The sequence below is a fragment of the Felis catus genome, chromosome B4 (genome assembly GCF_018350175.1).
Source record: "Felis catus isolate Fca126 chromosome B4, F.catus_Fca126_mat1.0, whole genome shotgun sequence".
NCBI classification, from domain to species: domain Eukaryota; kingdom Metazoa; phylum Chordata; class Mammalia; order Carnivora; family Felidae; genus Felis; species Felis catus.
In genome coordinates, this window is record NC_058374.1 from 37,870,342 (window position 1) to 37,889,763 (window position 19,422).

The 19,422-nt window shown below is 55.3% G+C and overlaps 1 protein-coding gene across 9 annotated transcripts in view; it reads right to left on the minus strand.

Moving 5' to 3' along the window:
- Positions 1-10,002: 10,002 nt before the first annotated feature.
- Positions 10,003-19,422, minus strand: part of IQSEC3 (IQ motif and Sec7 domain ArfGEF 3) — a 108,851-nt gene continuing 99,431 nt past the window's right edge. For 2 of the 9 annotated variants that reach the window (XM_023256643.2, XM_023256644.2), the window contains 3 exons: positions 19,174-19,266; positions 16,821-16,870; positions 10,003-13,542 (listed from right to left, as the gene is read on the minus strand). In XM_023256643.2, coding sequence (XP_023112411.1) covers positions 13,108-13,542; positions 16,821-16,870; positions 19,174-19,266 — 578 coding nt within the window. In that variant the 3' untranslated portion in view covers positions 10,003-13,107. Of the gene's footprint in view, positions 13,543-16,376; positions 16,733-16,820; positions 16,871-19,173; positions 19,267-19,422 lie in introns of those variants that run through there. The other 7 variants (XM_023256646.2, XM_023256645.2, XM_023256649.2 and 4 more) reach the window with 7 other exon arrangements.

Below are 19,422 nucleotides of genomic sequence, written 5' to 3' on the forward strand. Positions count from 1 at the left end.
GGTTCAGTGCTTTTTGCTGCCACCTGGTGGTGGATAGAGCAGTGCAGCCTCCCCTGGCCCTGCCTCCTCTGCCCTCGCAGGCTGGCTGGCTGTTTCTTCCCTGTATAAGCTCTCGCCTTCTGGAAACTAAATACTTCCTATACCCTCCTCCCATGGCCCAAGCAGGGCTCCCCATTAGAGTTGGCTTGCCTTGGAGCTGCCTAGCTGCAAGGGCATGGGGGGCGCTGAGGTCGGCCAGGCCTCTCAGCCCCCTGCCACCTCCCCATAGTGTGCTGTGCTTTTTAGCCTGGGCCCTTTCAGCCTGGAATATGACATTTTCTATTGTAGGCGGTTGCCCTGTTCTGGACTCTGGCGGGGCACTCACTTTCCCCAGCTTGTGGGGCCCTGAGCCTCAGCTTCTATCTCTGTAGACTGTTTGCAGACACCCATGGCCCTCACCCATTTTTCCTCTCTCCATATAAACTCACCAGGAGTTTCTGGTGCTCCAGGTTCCCTGGCTTTAAGCTCCCAGCCTGTCTGGGAAGGTTTCCGCTCTGGCTCGGGGGCCCCACTGGAGACAGCATGTCTGCAACCATTCCCCTCTCTCACTGCCTCTTCCACCCTGGCACCCAAGACAGAGCCTCTGTGGTCTGCGGCGGGTGGGGTGTATCAGAGGGCCTTCATGGGGCGGTTGGGGCCGAGGGAACACTAAGGAAAAGAGACCTCAGACCAACTTCATAGCTTATGGAGTACCACTTATCGGGCCCACAACATGGGCAATGAGTAACAATATGACTCTTTTTTAAGTTTATTTATTTTGAGAGAGAGAGAGTGCACACGTGGAGTGGGGGGAGGGGCAGAGAGAGAGGGGGAGAGAGAAAGAATGCCAAACAGGCTCTATGCCTCGGGGCTTGATCTCACAAACTGTGAGATCATGACCTGAGCCGAAACCAAGTCGGACGTTCAACCAACTGAGCCACACAGGCACCCCAACAATTTGACTCTTCAAAGTGTCCAGAGCACTTTACTTCAGGAGTTTGTGTGTATGTATGTGTGTGTGTATGTGTATATGTGTGTGTATGTGTATGTGTGTGTGTGTGCATGCGCATATATGCATAAAGAGCAGATGCAGGGTTATAACTTGGGGTCTGATTTCATCTCATCTAGGCTGTTTGAGTTTTAAACTGGTGGCCTGATCTGGCAACTACGATTTGGCCAGTATGATATTTAAAGAACAACTCTTGAAGGTGAATGCCTCCAGGCACTGTCCAATTTGCCACAGGCTCCCCCAGTTCCTATTATTCATACCTGACCTTTTCACATAATCTGTGCCGTGGGGGAAGAACTGAGAACTCTGCAAGGGAGGGCACAGGAACACTTGCTTTGAGCAGGACGGGGGACCAAAGGCAAGTGGTCTCAGGCGTCCCTGTGCCTAGAAAAGGGGTGGTTCATGGCTTGCTCATGTATGGATTTCCCATTCTGTAAACCCTCTGATGTAATTTATTGATCCTGGTCAACTCCCCCTCCCACCTGAGCTCTTCCCTTTCTCAAGGAAGGGGGATGGCTAAGTTTGATTTCAGAGATAGATATAAAGTGTCATGGGGCACATGGGTGGCTTAGTCAGTTGAGCATCTGACTCTTGATTTTGGCTCAGGCCATGATCTCAGAGTTGTGAGATCGAGTCCCGCATCAGGCTCCGCACTGAGCATGGAGCCTGTTTAGGATTCTCTCTCCCTCTTTCTCTGCCCCTCTCCCCACTCTCTCTCAAATAAAAAATAAAAAAAGTAAAAAAAAGAAAAAAATGCCAGGACACGGCAGCTCCCATGGTAGAGTGGACTCCGAAGCCAAAAAGGACAAGGTTAAGCTGGCTTTTCTGAAGTTTGGGGCCTCAGCTGCCTCCCCAGCCCACCAGCGCATCCAAATGTGCTTAGAAATCATCCTCCCCTTTACTGTAGGCAAAAGCATTTTTACCTGACTGGCACTCCTCCACTTTGTGAGGCTAAGACTGTCCCTGCTTTCTAGGCACCCCGAGTTCTTCCTGGGAATCCCTTCCCCACCTGAGGCTGGGCTTCCGGGGAGCCCACCTCCCAAGGCGGGGGTTTGCCATTCCCAGCTGCTCACTTTGCTTTCCCTGTATGCCCCCCTTGCTTGGCTGGACCTTGGTGCTGGCCTGGGCTTGGCCCCTCCCCCTCTCATCCAGCGTGCTGCCCTGTGCACGAGCTGAGGAGTGGACTCAGGTGCGCTCAGTCCCCTCCAGCCAATCCCCCTGAGCTGGGAGAGCTCTGGGAGCTGAGGAAGCCTTGAACTCTGCTGACACTGGAGCCTCTGACCCCTGGGGTGTGGACTTCCCATTTGCAGGCTGTGGTCTGTGAGGAGAAACTGCTCCCCCATCTAGCCTGGCACCCTACTTTTGTAGTTCTCCCACCCCGCTCCCTGCAGAGCCCCATAAGAGAGGGCTGGCTTTGGTTTGGGGCCTCCAGGAACAGCCTGGGCTCCTCCTCCAGCTCACCTCCCAAATCCATCCTTCATGTAGAGGCCACCTGGAGGGAGACTCTTAACTTCTGGTTGGGTCCCTTGTGTCTGCTGTCCCTGTAGACAGGAAGCACAGCTGTGCCCTTCTGTTCCATCCCAGTGTGGCCCAGGGATGTGGGTTCTTGAGCCTCAGATCAGAACTCCCCCCACTCAGTCAGAGAGAGAGAGAGAGAGAGAGAGAGAGAGAGAGAGAGAGAATGCTTACAGAGAGAATGCTTGTCAGCCTTGTAAGCTTTTAGCTGTGGAGGTGAGGGGACAAGGTTATGGGAATGGGGGTTAGGGCAGGGGAAAGGAGCAGAATCAGATGGTGGGGTGGGGGGAGCTTGAGGCAGAGGGGCACAGACTAATGAGATTTTGGAAGAAGGAGCCAGGACTGGGGTCTGTGGGGGAAATATCATAATCACAGGGCTTGAGCTCAGCTCACTGGAAAGGCCAGCACGTTGTCCTAAAATAGGCAGAGGCACAGAAGGCGCTCTCTGGATAAATCTTATAGTCCACCTCCTACCTCCTACTCCCCTAAGGGCCCTGGTAACCAGCCTCCAAGATGGTCCTCAGTGATCCCTACCTCCTGGCACCCACACCCTTGATCCACAGTGTATCTGATGGAGTGGTGGCAAACGGCTTCTTCTGCCTTGACCTCTTGGGTCATTTGGGGAAAGCCAATGGCCATGCATGTGGACACTCAAGCACCCAATGGAGAGGCCCATGTGGAAGGAGCCAAGGCCTCCAGCCAAGGGCCATCACTGATGTGTCAGCCATGTGAATGGGCCACAGTGGAAGTGGATCCTGCAGTGCCACTCAAGCCTGCAGATGACCACAAGCTTGGCTGACACTGACTGTAGCCTCCCGAGGGGCCCTGCGCCAGAAACGTCCAGCCGGGTGGACTCTGATTTCCTGACCCACAGTGAGTGTTTTAGGCTGCTGAGTTTTGGAGTAGTTTATTAAGCACCAGCAGGTAACTACTATAGGCCCTTGGCTTCCCTGCATACGAGAATCCCCGTCTCCAAGGATCAGTTGTGGCCTCTTGTCAGAGGCATCCCTCAGCACTCTGGGAAGAAGATGCCTCGCTGGTATTCCTCCTGAGTCCTTTGCCTTTCTCCCACATCCTCGCCACCTCTGGCCCTCCAAATCCATCCCCGGACCCTGGGCCTTGCCCTCTTCTCCCGGTTCTGAGGCAGGTGAGGCCTGCCTGCCACCCAGGTCCTCACGTGCCTACTCCCTGTTGACCACGGGCTGATTGGATCTGACAGGGAAGAAAAGCTGGTTAGCCAGTCATCAATACAGAGAGGCTGGGAGGACCACAAGCAGAGGGCTGCTGAGGGCCCGGCAGTTACGTGGGGCTGAGGTGGGTTGGTGCTGTGGGACCCGGCGTCCTGCATTCCAGCACTCTGTGCTTCCAGTGTGACCGCTGGCATGGTGGTCAGAGCTCACTCCCTGACAAGGCCAAGGCTGAGCCCCTCTGCAGGGTGAGCATCCAGCCCTGCTGATGTAACAAGAATCCAGCCCAAACTCCTGATGTGATCACGTCCTGAGGCTCTTTCTGCCCACACCACATCACCGATCTGCTAAGGGTGTCCTCAGCGGCACCGGAGGGCCTGGCCCTGAGACCAGAGCTCGCACAGTCCACATCTGCAGTGGGTAGGCCTCCACAGAGAGACTCCATGCCCTCCTCCCCACTTGGCTCCCGGCCTACCAGAGTGCGTGAAAAGGCAGCCTGCGCCCACCTGGCTGGTCCTCAGCAAGTGCAGTTGGGCTGGGGTCTATTGGTGAGAGGAGGGGCCCCGTGAGAGGATGGGGATGAGGCCAGAGAGTGGCCAGTGCAGGCTTGTGGGGCAGAGGAGAAACAGCCCCTACCAGGCTGCAGGCTTTTCCTCTGAATTAATTCTAATGATTTTTCCTCTTGATTCTTCAGGGCTTTTTACAAATAATTGGACTGTCTGGAAATAGTGACAATTGGATTTCTCCGACCATCATGCTTTCATTTTTCCTCCTTTTCCTTCACTTGGTGACTAGCGATGGTGGGAGCAGGTACCGTCCCTTCCTTCCTAGTTATGAAAGGCGTTCTGATATTCCACGCCTAGGTGTGATGGCTGGTGTAGGTTTGGGTAGGTATCACTTATAAGGCTATGACATTTTCCTCTGTTCTAACGTTGCTGGTTTTGTATTTTTATTTATTTATTAAAAAAAATTTTTTTAGTATTTATTTTTGAGAAAGAAAGAGAGCATGAGCAGGGGAGGGGCAGAGAGAGAAGGAGACGCAGAATCTGAAGCAGGCTCCAGGCTCTGAGCTGTCAGCACAGAGCCCGACTCGGGGCTCGAACTCACGAGCTGTGAGAGCATGACATGAGCCAAAGCCATGCTCTCGGATACTTAACAGACTGAGCCACCCGGGTGCCTCAATGTTGAATTTTATTGATTGCCTTTTCTGCATCAATTGAAATGATCATATTGTTTTTCCCCTTTAATCTGTTAATGTAGTGAATTATATTAATGGGTTTTTCTAATATTTAACCATCTTTAATTCCTGGGACTAATCGAGTTCAGTCATGGTTTATCACATTCTTTGTTCTTCACTGCCAGATTCAGTATGTTATTTTGCCTCTACAAGTATTGTATTTATGCTCAGGAGCAAGAGTGGCCTGTAGTTTCTCTTTTCTCATATAAGCCTTGTCTGGTTTCGTTTTTGTTTTTAAGATGACTCCAGAAAAGGAGTTTGGGAAATTTCCTTCTTTTGTTCTCCTCTCTGAAAGAGTTAATGTAAGATTAGAACTATCTGTTCCTTCAGTGCGTGGTAGAATTTTGCAAAATCATTTGGCCTGGTTTTGTATCATTTTCATGGAGGGAGGTGATAGATTTTTAACTACCCATTCAAATTTCTTTAATGATTATACATCTCAAATTTTCTGTTTGTACTTGAGTGAGTTTTGGTAAGGTGTTTTTTTAGAATAGTATTCATTCTGTGAAGGTTTTCTTTCTTTTTCTTTCTTTCTTTCTTTCTTTCTTTCTTTCTTTCTTTCTTATTTCTTCCTTCCTTTTTTTATTTAAGAGAGAGACAGCACGAGCAGGGGAGAGGGGCAAAAGGAGAGAGAGGGAATCCCAAGATGGCTCCACGCTCAGCACAGAGCCTGACATGGGGCTCGTTCTCACAACCCTGGGATCATGACCTGAGCTGAAACCAAGAATTGAACGCTCAACTGACTGAGCCACCCAGTCTCTCCCTGTGAAGGTTTTCAAATGTGTTGTAATACGGTATATAGTTTGGAGTTTTTTTGGAGTAGTCTCTACTTAAAACCACATTTCTGCAGTGTGGGTAGTTCCAACCCTTGTTGCCTTAACGTACTTATCTGTGACGACTCTCATCTTCATGATCAGTAGTCAAATGGGACTAACTTCTGGTTTTGTTAATTCTGTCTATTGTGTATGTCTTTCCTATTTCATTATTTCTGCTTTTGTCTTTGTTATTTCCTTCCCCCTACTGCCCGTAGGATTATTCTGTTGTTATTTTTGAGGCTTTAATTTAACGTCTTAAATGAAAGTCTCCTTATCCATAAAAGGAAGCAGTTGGACTGACTAAACTGTCTGCTTCCAGGTCGAATGTTCTGGGACCCTGTGCCTCCCTGTGATGGTGGCACAGGGGGTGGCATAACCCCCTTAAGCCTGGGGGTTGGTGGGGAGGCCACTTCCTAGCCCAGATGTCTTAGAAGGAAAAAGGATTGGGGGTGCTGGGGGGAGGGAAGTTGGGAATGTGGGAATAAGAGCCAGCTCTCCTGGTGGCTTCCTGCCTTCCCGCAGCTAGTTCCCACAACTTTTCCAGAGTCTGCCTTGAGGTTCTTCAGGGTCATGGAAGCAGGAAGCACCGAGGTGCTCAGGGCTGGCTAATGGGGTTAGGGCGCCTGGTTCCCTCGGGAAAGGAGCCACCCAGACCTGCAGGAGGGATGGAGGGACAGAGGAAAGAGTTTCCAGCCCTCCTCTTCATCTCCCGACCCAGTTCTCTCACCCTCCAGCCTCTTCCAGAATGGAATTTTCCCAGTGGAACCAGTTCTGTCTCCAGGCTGGGACATGGGGCCTATCGCTGGGCCTGGCTCCTTCCTGGGAAGGGGAGGGGAGCACATAAGAGCTCAGCCTGTGACTCCAGGCCACTGGGCTCTGCCTGGGCCCCACGTGCTCCTGGAGGGAACACATTCCCCTGTCCCGTGAAGGGTCTCTCAAGGCCAGAAATGCCTGGTGGTGGCCTCTCCCAGCCATGCTTTGCCCAGGGATGGAGAGCTCTTCTGAGTTCTGTCCCCCCTGGCACTCCTCACCTGCATCTATGACCCTGGCTGCTGTCTTGTACCTCAGTGGTTCGCTCTATGGGTCAGAGGAGAGAGGGAGCTGGTGGCCAGTGAGTAGAGGAGTGAGGGGACCTACTGGGCAGGGTGTTGACAGGGTGCTGGAGCGGTGTGGAGCCCCAAGAAAAGCGGTCCTGAGCATCAGACAGGCAGAGCATCGCTGAGCTAAGGAATAGTGAGGCATCCTCCCGAGCCATTTTCCACAGGCAATCTGACAACAGTGGGCACGAGCCCCTGCTGCTGGTGTTTGAGGAGACTTCCTCCCTGGGACCCAGAGTCTGGCTGGGCCTCTTGCTCTAAAACCCCCTCCATCCATGGCTTCCCTCAAGGTGGCTCCACAAGGACACCATGGGTGGCTGGTAACTGAATTTCATCCCAGGTGTCAACATTTGTTGACTGGTGGTGATTCCTGAAAAGCAGTGGTCAATTAGCCACATCTGTCAGGGCTGGGGAAGGAAGATAGGCTCGCCAAGGCGCACAGTGGTGTTCTGCCTGTCCTACTGGACGAGAAATCAACCCTACTACAGTTTTGTGAAATTCACTCTGAGGTCGGAAAAGGTGCCAATCCCAGGGCCTTGTGGGTAATGGGCCATGGAGTCCATGCAGTTATATTTTATTTATTTATTCATTTATTTATTTAATGTTTATCTATTTATTTTTGAGAGAAAGAGAAAGAACACAAGCAGGGGAGGGGCAGAGAGAGAGGGAGACACAGAATCCGAAACAGGCTCCAGGCTCTGAGCTGTCAGTGCAGAGGCCCACGATGGACTCAAAACCAAGAACCATGAGATCATGACCTGAGCCCAAGTCGGACACTTAACTGACTGAACCTCCCAGGCACCCCCTATTATATTTTAAATTGCAAACCTGAGTCCCCTTGGTTTGGGGTGACAGGGAAGACAGGGAGGGGGAAGAGTGCTGCCTGTGGGCTCATGGCGCCCTGGGGTGGGCTCCTCCCCATCAGGAGAACCATACGGGAGCCCTGGGTCTGGACAGTACTGCCCGGTGGCAGGACAGCATTTCCTCACTGTGGGTGTTTCTCTTCTGGGGCCTGCACTGGTGGCCTGGGTCCTCCTGCTACGGCCCAGCCCTTAATGCCACCCCCACCCGGCCTGCCTCTGGAACAGCCTGACAGCCTGCTTTCAACCCACCTCCTTTCCCGCTGATTATCATGCCCATCTGTCCGGAGTTTTCCAGGAGAAGCCTAATTTTATTATTTCCTCAGTATAAGTAGTTCTTCAAATGCATTTAAGTAAGAGATAGTAACGATTTTCATGTAAGTAAATTCATATATTAGGAAATATCTCGGTTTCTGCCTCAAAACACTGTGGCCATTCAACATTGTGGAGATGGTCTCTGAACTGCTCACCTGCCCTCAGACCTGACCTTGACCTTGTTGAATATGCCTCCCCGCAGAGGCCTTCCTTGACTGTTCACTCTGACACAGCCCTTCCCTGTCACCTCTAGCGTGCCAGCACTCACTATGTGAGAGTAATTGGTCTGTGTGTGACGGTACCACTCTGTGTGAGCTCCCAGAGGGCAGGAATTTTGTCCCATTCACTGTGTACCCCCCACCCCCAGGCGGGGGCCTGGTGCATGCTGGGGCTTCGCAGCCTTGCTGACTTTCCCTGGATTCTAGCGCTGGCATCTCGTTCTGGCCCATTGCTCTCAGCTACAAGCCTATCCATCCCTGTCTCCCTTATTGGAAACATTCTACGTCAATGGCTGATGAGTTTGAGTTTCCCCCCAAAGGGTCACTACCAGGGAGAGTCACTGACCCTGGCTCTCCAGCCCTGTGGCAGATGGATCCAGGGGCCTCTGTTAGAGACAATGGTCTTTCTCTCTTGCTGAGCCAGGAATGGCCGTTCCTTCCAGATGACCTCAGGGGCCGGCAGGCTTGGAGAATGGTGGCTAGCCTGTGTTCTCACACAGCAGCAGCCCTTTTGGCCTTTGGCCCTCTCCCAGGCCTGGGCTGAGCTGGGTCCCCTCAGGGGTGCTCTCGAGGGGCCTGTCCTCAGATTCTTGGGTCAGAGAGTTCCCAGGATGGGACAGGTCCTAGCTGGCCCCAGGCTGCTCCTGGAATTTCCCGTTTCCGGAAGGAGGGTAGAGGTCATGTTCCTCTCCACTTTTGCAGGGGATAATGGGACCCAACCTGGGGAGCTGTCTGGATTTCAGGGTGTTCAGAGTTCTGGTCACCAGGAGAGCTGGTTGCCCTCTTTGCAGGTGTCCCTGGCCCCGCCATCTTGGCTGGTTGCTTTTTTCCCATGGTGCAGTGCCTCTGATGCTTCAGCTTTGCTGGAAGGCTCTCTCCTCTCTCCTCTGCCAGGAGAAATCACTCTCTGTGAAGCCTCTGTCCATGGAGCCTGATGTGAGCACTGCATGTAGCTGTGAATGCTGGCCCAAGCCCCTTGTGTCTCTCCCTAGCCTTGATTTTCTTGTTTTCTCCTGCATTACAGCCACCTTGTCTTCGTCTTATCCTGCCGCCACCAAATCTCAGCATCCCCTCCAGCAACCCACAGATGTTTGCACCCCCACACTCTGTGGTTCCGTGTACCTTCCCTGGTAGTGTTCCCTCAGTCCCTTCACTTGAGCCTGGTGCCCTCCACACAGGGCTTGTCAAAGCAGACCTGTGATTAGACAGTCAGGCTTTGGGGGGTTGACCATGGTCAGTGGGACCCTGGGTCCCCAACATGCCCCTGTTCTCCATTGCAGAAAGTCATGCAGGGCAGATGCGGTCCTGGTCCCTTGTCTCTCACTCTACTGAGATGCACACTGCCAGTCATGGGGCCTCCTCCCCCCAAAACTGCTCCGGTCTCCACAGTTAGGTGCTCTCTTACCTGGCTGACAGGTAAGTTGGTGGGGTCAGCTCCACGGCCCTGCATCCCCAGCTCTGTCCCATCATATGACCCCCCACACCCAAGTCTCCTTTAGTTAAGTTGGGGCTTCCTAACCATGTCCCATGGTGGCACAGAGGTACCTCCTCCTGGGGTGAGGGGTGACATCACTGTGGCCAGAAGAGAGCAGACTGGCAGCCCAGTGCTCAAAGACCTCAGGTCGGAGGGCCTCAGAACAGCCTCTGGCTTTGGCCTCTGGACAATCAGACACTCTGATTTAAAGCGGGACTTCCCTCTGAGAGAACAAAACAAATGCAACCAACACAAAATTTGCTCAAGTGACATATTTCAATATAATCTCTAAAACTCTATGAATTGAACAGATAAAATACCTCTGGGCTATTTTGTTACAAAATATTTGCCATTTGGATTAGTCGCTGGGTGCAGCCACCCTGCCTTTCCCTAGAGAGGTTTCTCTCCAGCGGGGTGAAGGGGCATATGCAGGGAGGTGGGGTGCAGCAAGAAGGTATATACAGCAGAACACAGGGACAGATGGACGGATGGTTACCAGGGAAGCCTATTGGACACAAAGACACATTCTGGCAGGCTGTGGGGGCACAGGGGCAGGGGTCGGGGGTGTCAAGGATCTCAGGGGTCAAGGGCTCAGGGCTGATCAATACGTGTGCCCTTGGAGGCAGGCAGTCTTCCAGCTCAAGCTGCCAGGGCGGGTCTTACTCCAGGTGTGGGGTGGGACTTGCCTGAAACCATGTGGGAAAGGGAGTTGTATTTCCCATTCTTGATTCTGGAGTTGGGGCCAGATGGATAAAATTGAGCAAGGGGCCCAGATCCTCTAAAATAAGGCCTAGAGAGTTGATAAAGTGGGACCACCCTGGGGTAATCGGACATGTACCCAGGACGCTGTGTCTGGGGGCCCAGTCAGCCCTCCATTGCCCCCACCATCTTGGGAGCCAGGGGGAGCCGAGCGCATCTGCAGCTGGGCTCACTGGGAGAGCTGGAGGCTCTGCACGGCTGCTGCCATGGGAGGAGCAGGAGGCTTATCCCAGGTCTTTGGGGATGAGGCTCTGGGGACAGGGACAGCGGTGGGTCTCAACTTTAGCCTGTTGGCTGATCAGGGGAGGGCGGTTATAAGCAATGGGAACTCTTGCTTCCCCAACAGTGAGGGGGCCCCATTGCACCCCGCTTCAGGCCATCAGGAATTAAAAGGTCCTCATAGCTCGGGCTTGGTGCCACGTGCTGCTGACCCCAGGCTGGTCTGCCTCCTAGGCCAGGCCTCCCAGTGCTGCCACCGCAGTGACAGGGGGCGGGGAAGCCCCCACCTGGGGAAGGGGCCCTGAGATGCCTGAGCATCTGGGTCCTCAGAGAGAGGCTCCAGGCACATGTCAGCCCTGAGGCTGAGCCCTTCCAGGTTAGGGCTGTGGCAGAGGTGGGGGGAGGGGCCAGAGTTGGCACGCCCATCAACAGGGAGGTGGGGGCTGTCAGCGAGAAGCACTATGTGAGTAGGTGACAAGGGGATCCGATGGCTGAGACCGTGTCCCTTCTCAGCAGCTCCGGCATTCATGGTCCCCACCCTATGAGCACACTTAGCCGCCTCACAGCCCCTCTTCCTCCCTGCTGCCTACACTCCCTTCCAGCACGGCTTCTCATTTGAGCTTCATCCACTCCCTCCTGAGTCCCCGACTCCTGCGGCCTAGGCCTGCACTTTTTAAGGGTGATCCCTGCCTTGGCCAAGGGCACCAGAGGGGACTGAATCCTTGTGCTCCGTCTGTCAGCCAGTCTGTTCCAAAAGGCTGTGGATTGGAGCCACCTGTTATAGGGAAGACCCAGGACAGGGGCCAGGGCAACAAGGACGGGGACATTAGCTGGGCAGCCACCGAGGGAGGAGGCGGCAAATTGGTCACAAGTTATGGAAACCAGGCTGACAAAGACACAGCCAGAAATAAACTCACCGGGTGACATCATACTGACGTCTGGGTGACCACACACACACACACACACACACGCACACGCACACGAAACTAGGTCATCTGGAACCTCCTAGAGTGGGGGAGGACTCTGTGCCTCCTAGCTGGCTCAGGGCACTCCCTTTAGGGCACAGGGTAGGCATCAGGAAGAAGCAGATTCACTTTAGACCTGCCCGATATTCATTGCCATCTCTTGGCATGCTTTGATAACGGGCTCCAAGTGGGACAGGATCTTAATGAAGGACAGCAACGAGCTCTTGGCACAGGACTGGAGAGTCCAGCCTGGTTTGGGACAGAACTTCCTTGAAAGGCCTGGGATTGGGGCAGGCTATGCTGCTGCCCCAGATCTTTGGGGCTGGGCTGCCTGGGTTCCGTGGGGTCTCATAAAAGCTGACCTGGGAGGTCAGCGAGCCCAGCTTGGCTCTCTTTTGCAATTGTGAAGGCGAAGGGGTCTTTTAGCCACTCCTACTGGAGGCAGGTCTGGCACCTTCTGGGGTCGGGGAGGGGGGTCAGGGATTTAAAGGCTGAAGGGCTGGTTTGGGATGGCAGCAGGGGGCGTGCAAGCACCTCTGGACCACCTGCTCCTCTCACCCGTGGATGTGTGCAAACCTCTCCTGGAGGCCACAGAAATCATTCAAGAGGGAGTCTGGACGTGGGTCCAAATTCTACCTCTGCTGGCTGCATTTGTCCCTGGGCAAATCACTGCTCCTTCTCCCTGTTTGTACTTCCACATTGGAAGAACCCATGTGTGTTTAAGTCCATGCCCTGGGCACTTTGCATTGGCCAGGTCATATCTGGGGCTAGAAAACGAAGAAACCCTTTTAAAAGTTGGATTTTATGGATGTAGGACCTCACGATTCCATGGCTCTGCCGACTTGATCTTTCCCTCTTAACCTTTCTCAAAACTTTCCTGAAGTCTGAGCAGCCCTGGGCAGGCAGGGCCCAGCTCCTGAGAAAGCAGGAAAAGGCCCTGGGAGGAGGCAGAGGGTGTGACCAAACTCCTGAGACTGCTGGGCTTCAGGTGCAGCAGAGGAAGCCTCCTTACCTGGCCTGAGGCCTGGGGCCTAACACACTCAAGACTCAGAAGCCAGTTAGGCCCTCAGCTCTTGCTTTCTTCAGTCCGAGGCCCAAGTGGCCAGAGTGGTGGCAGGAGGAAGAGGAGGTCTGGACGTGCCTGGCTGTGTGGGGCCCCAGGAGAGTGAGGTGGTGTCTCCAGATTGGGGGGAAGGGGTGCTCAATGGAGTGAGGGGAGCAGGGTTGGGCAAGGCAAACCCAGGTGCCAGGGATTGGGATTCTCTTTCCAAAATGATGGTGATCAGTGACCAGTAGTGCATCGTGCCAGGGCATGGGGAGCAGCGAGCAAAGGGGCGGTGGGGGCTGTTGGGTGCAGCCGAGGGCCCCCCAGCGGCCAGCCCTCCTGGGACAGCAGCAGGGTGGGGGGGTGGGCAGAGTCTACACCAGGCTCCTGGAGCCGCTGGAGTAGCGGCGCCGGTGCAGCAGAGAGCCGGGCGGGCAGTACTGGTGGGGGTGGTTGTAGGGGGGTGGGGGCGGGGGCAGCGGAGGCTGGTGGATGACCTTGACCGGGGAGCCTGGGCCACCCAGGGGTGTGGAGCCACAGGAGTCGGAGGAGGACGAGGTGTAGCAGGAGAGAGCCTGGCTCAGCAGGGGCTCCATGCGGGCCAAGCAGGGCTTGTCCAGGACAATGACCTTGACAATTTGCTGGCATTGCACCAGGGTCCCGGGGGGTGTGGGTGGCAGCGGCGGCAGCGGCGGGGGCTGCTCCCTCAAGGGGCTAGGCTGCGGGTCTGGCAGTGGCACCGGCGCTCCCCTCTCGGCCCCCAGCCCGGGGTTGTGCTGAGACGTTTGAAGCCTGTTGTGAATTGACACCTAGTTTAGAAACAGCCAGAGAAGCATGAAATGTTACAAGACTAATTCCCAGCTGCTAGGACTGGCTACCCTGAGCCTCCCTCCCCACCATTCCTGTCTCCTATGCCCCTCGGAGGCTCCCAGCCCTCACCTGGACCCGCCATCTCTCCACCCACCTGGAGGAAACCTGACTGCTGAACCCAAGTGCCGACCCTGGGTGGGGAAGGGAGAGCCCATCTCCTCACCTGTGAGATGGGCACCTGGGCCAGCCGCCCCTAGGGTTCTGCAGTGCTCTGCAGTCACATTTCACAAGCAAACCTCTCTCTGCCTCCCTCTCCACCACCTCTGAGCTTGGAAAACAGGGGAAATGGTCTTTGCCCCCTCCTTGCTTCCCAGAGCTGTGTTGAGGGACAGTCAGTCATCTTTGAGCCTTTCAAGCCCCTTCCTCCCGCCTGCTTTGTTAAAGGAGAAGCTTCATTGTTCTGTCGAATTACAAAGGTGCCCAAACCCAAAATGCCAGGGGCCCCTGAATACGTGATCTGGACCTACCGGATCCTCCTGGATCCCCAAGGCCAAAACCATGCATGTGAAAGCAGCCCAGACAGCCAAGGCCAGAGTGTGGTCCCTAGCTGCCTTTCTGGCCCAGCCTGCGTCCCGGTTAAACGTGTCCCGCTGCAGGAGACGGTACCCAGAAAGGACTCTAATCTTCACCCCCTCTCTCAGCCCCTGGAAGTCACTGTGAACCAGCCTGGCCTCCTCTTGCTGGCAGGGGGAGGTTGAGGAAATGGGAGGAAGGGAGCTAGCACCTTCTGGGAGGGGAGGGGTTAATTCCTCACCCTCCAGCTCCCCAGCCTGTAGGTGCAACATGCCTCAGTCCCCTTCTAACACCTGGCCTTCTGGAGTGGCTGAGACCTTCACCCTGAGGACGCATCCTACTGCCCTTGGGCATCGTCACCCAGGATGGGCTGCCCAGAAGAGCACAGAGGGGGAAATCGATGCTGTAGGGGAGGGGCCTTGATCGCCAGGCCTAGACCAAGATGGCTCAGCTCAAAACTATCTCAGAGACCTAAACCAGCAGATCCTATTGTCAGCAGAAGGTGCAGTCTCTGGGCCTGTGCCCTCCCCTTGGGCTGCTCCACAGTTCCCCAAGCGCCGGCTCCGTCCGCCCCTTCAATATCCACATTGCAGGCTTTGCTCTTCCCTCTCAACCTCCAACTTTGGCAGCATTTTCTAGGCCTGAGATTCCCCCCAATGAAATGAAGGAGCCCCTGAGTCCCTCAGTGCCCTGCCAGGACACAGGGCAGGCACAGGGCATTGCTGGGGCCCACCTTCCTCCTGGGGAGCCCTCTGTGGACCTCATTCTGGCAGAAGGCCTCTGCCCCCCGCTGCCGGAGGGCACTGGCTCCTTGCCCCACCTGCATGGATTCTGAGTTATTCCCCACGAGAAAAGTGGCCTGAACGGTGGGTGCAGACTTTCTACCCTCCTGCTCCCCCAGACTGTACAGCAGAAGTCTGACCGCCCTAATCCAGACCCCCTGAGCCTGCCTTCTCTTCCCAGGGGCCGTGACCCTCCCGCCCACACAGCACCGCAGCTTTTGGCTCCTCCTCGCCTCTTCTTCACTTCTTGCTTCCTCATCCCCTCCACTGTCTGCACCTCCCTCATCTCCACCCCAGCCTGGATCCCGTATCTCTAATGGTAAGTGAGCAGCAGGAAGTGACAGCAAAACATTCATTTTGACCCCCTTCTCACCTTCCTGCTGATGAAGGGGAGAGAAAAGAGAGAGAAAGAGAGAGAAAGAAAGAGAGGAGATGGAACATGAGTAGCAGGTCAGAACAGCTCAGAGAAGATGGAGAAGCGCCTGCCAGAGGGGCTCGGCCAGGCAATGACGAGAGAGGGCAGAGGACAAGAGAGCTTGGGGTCCAGCTGAGAGGCCGGGAGCAGCGAGGCTGCCCTCCGTGCAGGGGAGCAGAGGCTGGCAGGGCCCTGGGGCTGGCTGGGGGTGGCAGCCTTGCAGATAGCCACATGGCCCTCTGGCAGGGTGGGAGGGGAGAACGGGCCATCAGGTCGCTTGTCCTCCCTGGGCAGGTCAGGCTAAGGCACGGGCAGAGCTGGTAGAACAAACCGGAAGGCTGGTAACTTTGTGTGTTTATCTGCAAGGCTAGAGAATGGGCAGCTGCAGGAAGATGGGGAGAAGAGGGGGCAGGGGATGGAATACCCACCCTGGGGGCTTGTCAGCTGCCGGGGCAGGAAGCTCCTCCGTGTAAAGGTGCCTCCTCCAGACACAGGTGTGTGGGGGGTGGGGGCCATGGGGAAAGAGGGAAGACACGGGGCTGCCCTGGGGCATCCTGGTGGGCAGACTCCTCCCTCAGACCTCTAAGTGGGGGCTCCTCCAGCTTGGGGTGGGGCTGGGAAAGGAGGTGTCTGTGTGAGAAGCTAGTAGTCCCTGGAAGCCTGGCAGAGGAGTGGGAGGGGAAGGCTCACTGGGGAGCAGTGGGGGAGGACTGGGCCCCAGCAAAGCTTGTAGGGGCCACTGAATGCCCCCCAGGTGACACTTGGAGGCCTGGCAAGGACCAGCTTCTGTGGCTACGTGGCTTGGGGATGGGCAACCCCCCTCCCACACGGACAGTCTTCAAATTTACGTGCTCCCCACCCCCAGTGAAATCCCTAGGACGACTCAACCCTGTTCTGCCTCATCAGCTCCTGCACACACTCCTACGCCATGGCCAGCTTTCCGAATGGACCAGCCGGTCCAGGGAGGAGCTCCACCCTCTCAGCTGCCCCCTCCAGTTCTCCACCTGCCCCAAGAGGCGGCTGAGGGCAGGATCCGGGGTGGAAGTGGTCACTGGGGCTGGACTTGAGAGGTGAGTCTCTGGAGGGGCCCAGGCTCCCTCCTATGGAGGATAGGGCAACTGAGGAAAAGGGAACAGTGGCTTCCCTGATACAGCGGGTACTAGGGGGATCAGTGAGTGATCTGCTGGGGGAGTGGGTTGGGGGATGGGTGGGGTCGCTACGGAGGCGGCATGGGCATCTCTGCAGGTGTTGGTCTGGGAGCTCGGCCTCGGAGGGCACTCAGCTGGGGAATGGGCAGAAAGTGCTGTGGCATTATTAGGTGCTGGAACAGTGGCATTACCCATGCTAGCAGTAACTTTTAATTGTATCTCTTGAAATTGGTAAAATGGTGAGTCGGGCTGGGGAGGCATTGATTAATACCTGAGAAGAGAAACAACAGAGACAGTGAGAAGAAGGACAAGCGGGGGTGCACGGAACCACTCACCTGGGCAACCAGGCCTCCACTTACCTCCACCGTGCTCTCCACCGGCTTCTCCCCCAGGGCAGCTTCCCTTTTGGCTTTGAATGCAAAGAGCACAGGGCTCACTCTCCAACCAGCCCGACACAAATCCCTGCCTCTCCCTCCCAGCCCCCACCCCACCCCTCCACCCCCAATACCAAGCATCCTTGCAGTTACACGTTGTGGCCAGAAGACTCTGGGTACCATGCCACTCCTGACGGAGGTGCAGCCCCAGGGCGGGGGCTAGAAGTCGGAGCCCAGTTCTGCCACTTAGTAGCTGTGCGACCTTGGGAGTCCAGCCTAGAAGATCTCTGAGGTTTTTTAAGCGAGCATTACTGAGTTTCAGCAAGCATTGCTCAGTCTTGACAGCCTGAGCCACTGTCAAAGGTTCCCCGGTATGGACTGTGGAAGTTGGTTTTGCGGTGGCATTGGTTCTTGGCTCTCAGAGACACCAGGAGGCTCTGCTGTGTGTTTGTGGGCACTGCACTAACCTGCCTCTTTCAGCCACAGGCACCTTGAGGGAGGGGCCGTGTTCCTTTTGTGTTTCTACCCCTGCTACTTGGCTGAGTGGTGGGGATTCAATGAGCAGGGACCTGTAGAGCACTCACCACAGGGCCTGGCATGCTTAGCTTAAGCTTAGCTGATGAAGGCTGTGTAACTGCTGCTGGGGCATTCTGACTGGGCCAGCACAGCACTGGGGACCCTGCAGATCTCTAGGGACATCGTGGTAGCTTTTTCTGGCTCAGTCGCTCCTGGCTCCCACCCCTGCCCCCAGCAGGCCACCCAGAGCCCCTCTGCTGGAGCCCCTGTGACTTCTCAACACAGTGTGCATGTGTGTGTGTGTGTGTGTGTGTGTGTGTGTGCTCACGCATGAGCAAGTTCCCTTGCTGTGCTCATCGCCCTGCTTTCTGTAGCACAGAGGGAGCTCTGCCATTATTTGGAACCTAGGAGAACCCCACAGGGGAGGTAACTGATGGACCAGGCCATGGAGACATGCATCCTGGTCTGATTGGGGGGTGCAGCTTCCAGAAGAGGCATGCTGGGATGCAGAGTGGGGTGGGGTGTCAAGTGCTTAATCACAACTGAGGTTTGGCTCTGGAGTTTCAACAGCTGTGCAAACAAGCAGCGACTCGTATACTGTGACCTTACAGGCATGAAGGGGCCGGCTGAAAAATCAGGCAGGGTGGAGAATTATGCCTGCATGATGGCAGGTCAAACCCATACACAGAAGATGATATCAGAGTGAGAATCTCCATGCAGCTGAAACAGCCCCAAGTCTTGTCTGGAAAATGAATCTCATCTCCTAGCTGAGTGACCGGTGTTGTGATGCTGTCTGTCCCAGCATCACGGTGTCATGGCTGTAACTGAGGGTTGGGGACCAGCCTGAAACCCACCGGAGTGTCTCAGCTCAAGCTAATGTCTTGCTGGAACCCTGGTCTTCTAGTGCTTAGCAGGGGACACACAGCAGGCACCCAATAAATGTTGGTTAAATGAAAGAATAAATGGCTGAATTAATTAATTAGTGAACAGTTCTGATGGTTTGCTGGGGGTTTGTTGGGATGGGAGTTAATTCTCACGCCATCTCGCCCTCTAATTTTTATTTGGGACTGCAGAGTGGGGGTGGAGGTAACTCTTCCCATGCCCCCTGTGGGTGGGGGTAAAGGTGAGGGGCAACAGGTAGAAAGTAGGAAGATGTCCATGGAAGAAATAAAGCAGGTCTAGAAAACGTGGCCAAAAGTGGTCAAAAAAAAAAATCTGAGGCTGGCTTGATGCGTCTGGAGTGCACAAGTCAATTTGAAGAAACCATTTGGGAAGTTAGGTTTGGAGGTTTATCTGGGTTTGGGGGCGGGCTGACTCTGGCCTGGGATAGGAAAGCACTCGTGGCTCCTTAGGGAAAGGACTGGACGGGCAGACCAAGATTCCCAGGCCCTCCTGGCCACTCTCCTTACCGGGGTCATGCTGCTTCTCTTTACTACACCTGTCACCCCCTCCAGTGAACCGGAGTCCCCAGACAGCCTGGGTGTGGGGTGGGAGGGGGTGGGTAGGAGGCTCCCCGACTGGGGTTAGGGCTGTCTTGGCCTGACTCCTCCAGGGAGAATGGTTGTTTTTCACAGGGACCCAGGGCCTCAGGACAGCATGTAAATCGACACATTCCTCTCTCGCCTTCCTTCTCACTCGCACCACTAAGGCCCATGAGATTAAGCCTGGAGCTCCTAGCAGAAAGAAATGGCCATGGGAACGAGTACTTTCCTCACCCCAATTCCCCAGGAACCCCAGGCTGGGGGCAGAGGGTGGCCCCCGTGCAGGCCCAGGGCCATCGTAGGCCTGGGGCCTGGGACAATGGAGCAGAACCAGGGCTCACCTGTAGGCGATCCGTGCTTGGACTGTGGGTCCACCTGTGCCCCGCTGGACTTGAAGGACAGTGTCTTTGCTCCCTGCTGCTTCTCCAGCTCCCCTGCAGGACAGAGAGGCCCGTGAACAGAGAGGAACCCAGCCTCAAGCACAGTGAGGTGGAAGAGGAATGAGGAGAGAACAAGAAGAGGGGGGCTCCCTGACACGCTACAAAGTGTGGCCTGAATCTGGCACCCCACTTCACAGCTAGAGCCTCGGT